This window comes from Archocentrus centrarchus, chromosome 18 (genome assembly GCF_007364275.1).
Source record: "Archocentrus centrarchus isolate MPI-CPG fArcCen1 chromosome 18, fArcCen1, whole genome shotgun sequence".
Classification (NCBI taxonomy): domain Eukaryota; kingdom Metazoa; phylum Chordata; class Actinopteri; order Cichliformes; family Cichlidae; genus Archocentrus; species Archocentrus centrarchus.
In genome coordinates, this window is record NC_044363.1 from 23,612,904 (window position 1) to 23,616,872 (window position 3,969).

General features: G+C 42.4%; 1 protein-coding gene across 1 annotated transcript; it reads right to left on the reverse strand.

Annotated features, from left to right (window-relative positions):
• Positions 1-1,572: 1,572 nt before the first annotated feature.
• Positions 1,573-3,207, reverse strand: LOC115797387 (alpha-2 adrenergic receptor). Its single transcript, XM_030753952.1, has one exon. The coding sequence runs from the start codon at positions 3,205-3,207 to the stop codon at positions 1,906-1,908; it is 1,302 nt and encodes a 433-aa protein (XP_030609812.1). The 3' UTR covers positions 1,573-1,905.
• Positions 3,208-3,969: the final 762 nt, after the last annotated feature.

The window sequence follows — 3,969 nt, forward strand, 5'->3', positions numbered from 1 at the left end:
CGCCCCTTCCCATTTGTCAGAGTGATTTATGAATTCCATAATGACAGTCAAAGCACCGAGGTACATAAAGAGCTCAGTTTCGAGTCTGTTTACAGTAGAGATGCTCAAAAAAAATACAAAAGAAAATATGACCAACAGTATCAAGGCAACTGAAAAAACAAACCACTGGTTTCCAACCTGGTGCTTGGCTGTCTCAAAGAGGCCAGAAGTAAAGATTCAAACATGCTTGCACATAAAAATCTTTTCAGACTTTTCCACAGTAGCCCCCATTTCCTTAAAATAGTAGATTTGCTCTTTAAAAGGTAATCAAAATGAAACTAAGTAAGAAAGGAGAATCATTTTGGTTTGACTCCTCAATAACTGAATATATTTTAAAACAAACAACACATATAAACAGAGTTTCATTTGCAGGGGAAGGAAACGAGGTTGGGAACCACAGCTATGTGAGTGTATGAGCATTATTAACCTGGGCCAGGTGGGCAGCCTCCAAAAGGCTTCATCATTTCCGGGGCCCAGAAAGCTCCAGGCATAGTGTGTGTGAATTGTTTTGTGCTTAATAGATTGAAGCCTTTTTTTTTTTTAAAGCTTTTGTTAAAGCACATCACTGACCCGTCAGGCATTAAGACTGGTCCTGTTTTTTTGTTTTGTTTTTGTTTTTTTGAATCAAATCTTTAAGGAATAGTTTGACATTTTGGGAAATATTCTTCTTTCACTTCTTGCTAAGTTAGATGAGAAGATCAATACTACTTTCATTTCTCTATAGTAATTACATAGTATCAGCCAAAAGCTGGTAAGCTTAGTTTAGCATCAGCAACAGCTGCCCCAGCTGTGTCTAAAAGTAGCTGTTTTTCTAAACGCACTGAAGCTCAATAATAAACACATCACATCTTTCTGAAAAAAAAACTGAAGCAAAAAAGAGGAAAAGAACAGTTTTATGACACTATTAACCTTCCGTAGTCCCACCTGTTGCATGCAATGACCACAAGCACAGACCCCTTTCTCTGTCACGGTAGTTCTTATAACCCAGTCAGACCTCATCAGGTGTAGATCTTTTAAATGTTCCTAGAATCAGATCCAAGCATGCTGAGGGTGCTTTCAGTTACTGTGGTCCTGTTCTATGGAACAGGCTGCCTGCTGACCTGAGATCAGTTACATCTGCGCCGACATTCAAAGTGCTTGCTCATAGGGGTTTTCTTTCTAATACTGTAAGCGCTTTGCTTTACAATAAAAAGTATGTTGAGGCAACTGTTGTTGTGATTTGGTGGCATACAAATAAACTTGAATTGAATTGAATCTATCTGAAAGTGCATGTGCATTTTTCTCAAAATGTCACACTAATTTACACAGATTTAAGAGTGTCTGAAGAATCTGGTGTTATCACATTTTGTGCTTGTATGTTGCATATTTTTATATTTTTAAATAATATGTTAAATAATATGTCTTAATATGTTTGGTCTAATTACCAAAGCGAAAATGTGTGATCAAGAAATATCTTAGTGCGCACCTTGCATGGAATGGGACAAACTGAGCTGAACTGGGGGCGGTCTTGGCACGTAAATCACCCATGTGTGCATCTTTTGTGGATGTACAGGGAGCTTCATCGGTATTGATGCTTTAACACAGAATTACAGCACATTTCAGTGGGAGTAAAATAAATGTGGTGCACACCAATCAAACTGGGAAAGCCTGTAAGAAGTCTGTAATGAAAACATCTATGCTGAAGCTTGGAGGGACTCCTTGAAGGGTGTACGCTGTCATGACTGGAAAAACAGCAGGACAATGAGACATGAGTGGCAGAAACAAACACAACAGATTTCCTTTTTCTTTTTCCCCCCGTTTTTTTGTAAATTCAACATGATATTTCCAGTAAGATTGTCACAGTGATGCAGCAGCTCTGCTTCACAGCTAAAAGGACTTTTTCCAGGACTTGCAGAGGATCTTATGGAAGGCATGTCTAAAGTCCCGGTTGAAGATGGTGTAAATGGCGGGGTTGAGGGAGCTGTTACAATAGCCAATCCAGAAGAAGAATTTAAAAAGTGGGTCCGGAATCTTACAGGAGTCCCTACACACACCATACAGGCTGTAGCTAAAGAAAAAGGGGAACCAGCAAACAACAAAGACCCCCATGACCACAGCCAGGACAAATGTGAACCTCTTCTCCCTGGCTTGAGAAATCTTCTTTCTGGCTAAGGAGTTCCTGCGACGTTTCCTCCTGGAGGCGAAAAGATCCCTGGATTTGTTACTAACCCTGGCGATGCGTGTGGATTGTTTGGAGAGGGAGCTTTTCTTTTGGCTGGTCCTCTTTGCTCTCTGGGACTCCTGACACTGGGACTTGGGATCTTTGCCCTCTGAGGAGGAGGTTTCCTCCATGTCAGCCTCCTCAGTCTGTTGCCCGACGGTGACCGTATGTTGGCTGGGCGTAGGAGGGCACTGACAGTGACCATTCTCTCTCTCGCCGTGGAAAGGGGAGGTGGCTTTGCTCAGTCCATTCTCAGTTTGTGTGACACCATCTGGCCTGGGTTTTTTACCCGACATGCTTCTGGTTCTGGTTTTGGCCACCTGGTATATTCTGATATAGACCAAGATCATGATTAAGCAGGGAGCGAAGAAGGATGCGATGCTGGAGGAAAGAATGTACCAAGTGTCATCATTCAGCTCACACTGAGGCTGAGAGCTGATCTCGTTGTTGCTATCGATAGATATGAGCGGCGGAGATGAGATGAAAGCAGATATAAGCCAAACGATCAGGATGATGCACTTGACGCGTTTAGGAGTCCGCTTCAGGTTGTACTCTACAGCCTGCGTAACGGACCAGTACCGGTCCAGGCTTATTGCGCACAGATGCACAATGGATGAAGTACAAAACAAAACATCCAAAGCCAGATAGATACCGCACCAAACTTTTCCAAAATACCAGTAACCCATAAGTTCATTCGCCAGAGAAAACGGCATCACCAGAGTGGCGACCAGGATGTCCGCTGTGGCCAAAGACACCAGAAAAAGGTTTTGGGGGGCTTTCAGCGCCCGGCTCGTTAACACAGCGATAACCACCAGAATATTTCCAACAACGGTAAAAAGAATGAGAAAACTTACAAGAGCAGCGATGCCAGCTATCGCTGCTAAAGAATATCCACTGTCCAGCGCCCAGGAGGAATTCAAATGGATCACCGTGAACGCATCCATTCCGCTGGCGTTAAACGAATCCATTGTTATGTGGGAGCGTGCGTGTGTTTATGTATATATATATATATTTATGTATATATATATATATATATCCCAGACTGGATGGATTTTGGCAGTTTGTTTTTTTTTCAGATCTCTAATGCCCCTGTCATTAGAGTCCATCAAAAACGCGCGGCTCTGCGGTTAATTTACGAATCTGACGACATGGATACGGGCGCACGCAAAAATTCCCAATTAACGGAGTCCCTGGAGGATTTTTCAGCCTGTTGATCAGATGTATCTAAAGATAACTTACTTGTATTGCAAAAAAAAATATCCCATACCCCCTGTGATAGTTTTGTCACGGGTCCTGCTCGTCAGGAGTTGAATGACATCCAACCGCAGATCTTCCTCCTTCAGCATGGTGCGCTCTCGCTCTTAATGATGCCCCGTGTGTTGCTCTCATAAAACTCACCCACTGCCGCCACGCCCCCGGCACACATTATTTTTTACATTGTTGGAATTTTATAAGGCCGGGGACAAACCTGTGTCCAGTTTATCTCAACCCCAAACTCATTTCTAAACACAATTCTCAAATAAGGATGTTATAAAAACGTGCGAATGTACAAATCGATACGAGCGAGATGTCTGTATATTGAAGTGCTGGTTGAGTTTTAACTGTCTATATAACCTGAAAGACTTTCTCTCCTTTTAAAATAAACTTCAACTTACTGGAGGTCAGTACTGCTGCGCTCATAATCAAGTATTTTACTAGTGAATGCTCCTCAAGGTTGTCTGTAGCCGTCA

Excerpts from the sequence above, each read along its gene's own strand:
- LOC115797387 (XM_030753952.1), bottom strand. The coding sequence starts at position 3,207 with ATGGATTCGTTTAACGCCAGCGGAATGGATGCGTTCACGGTGATCCAT.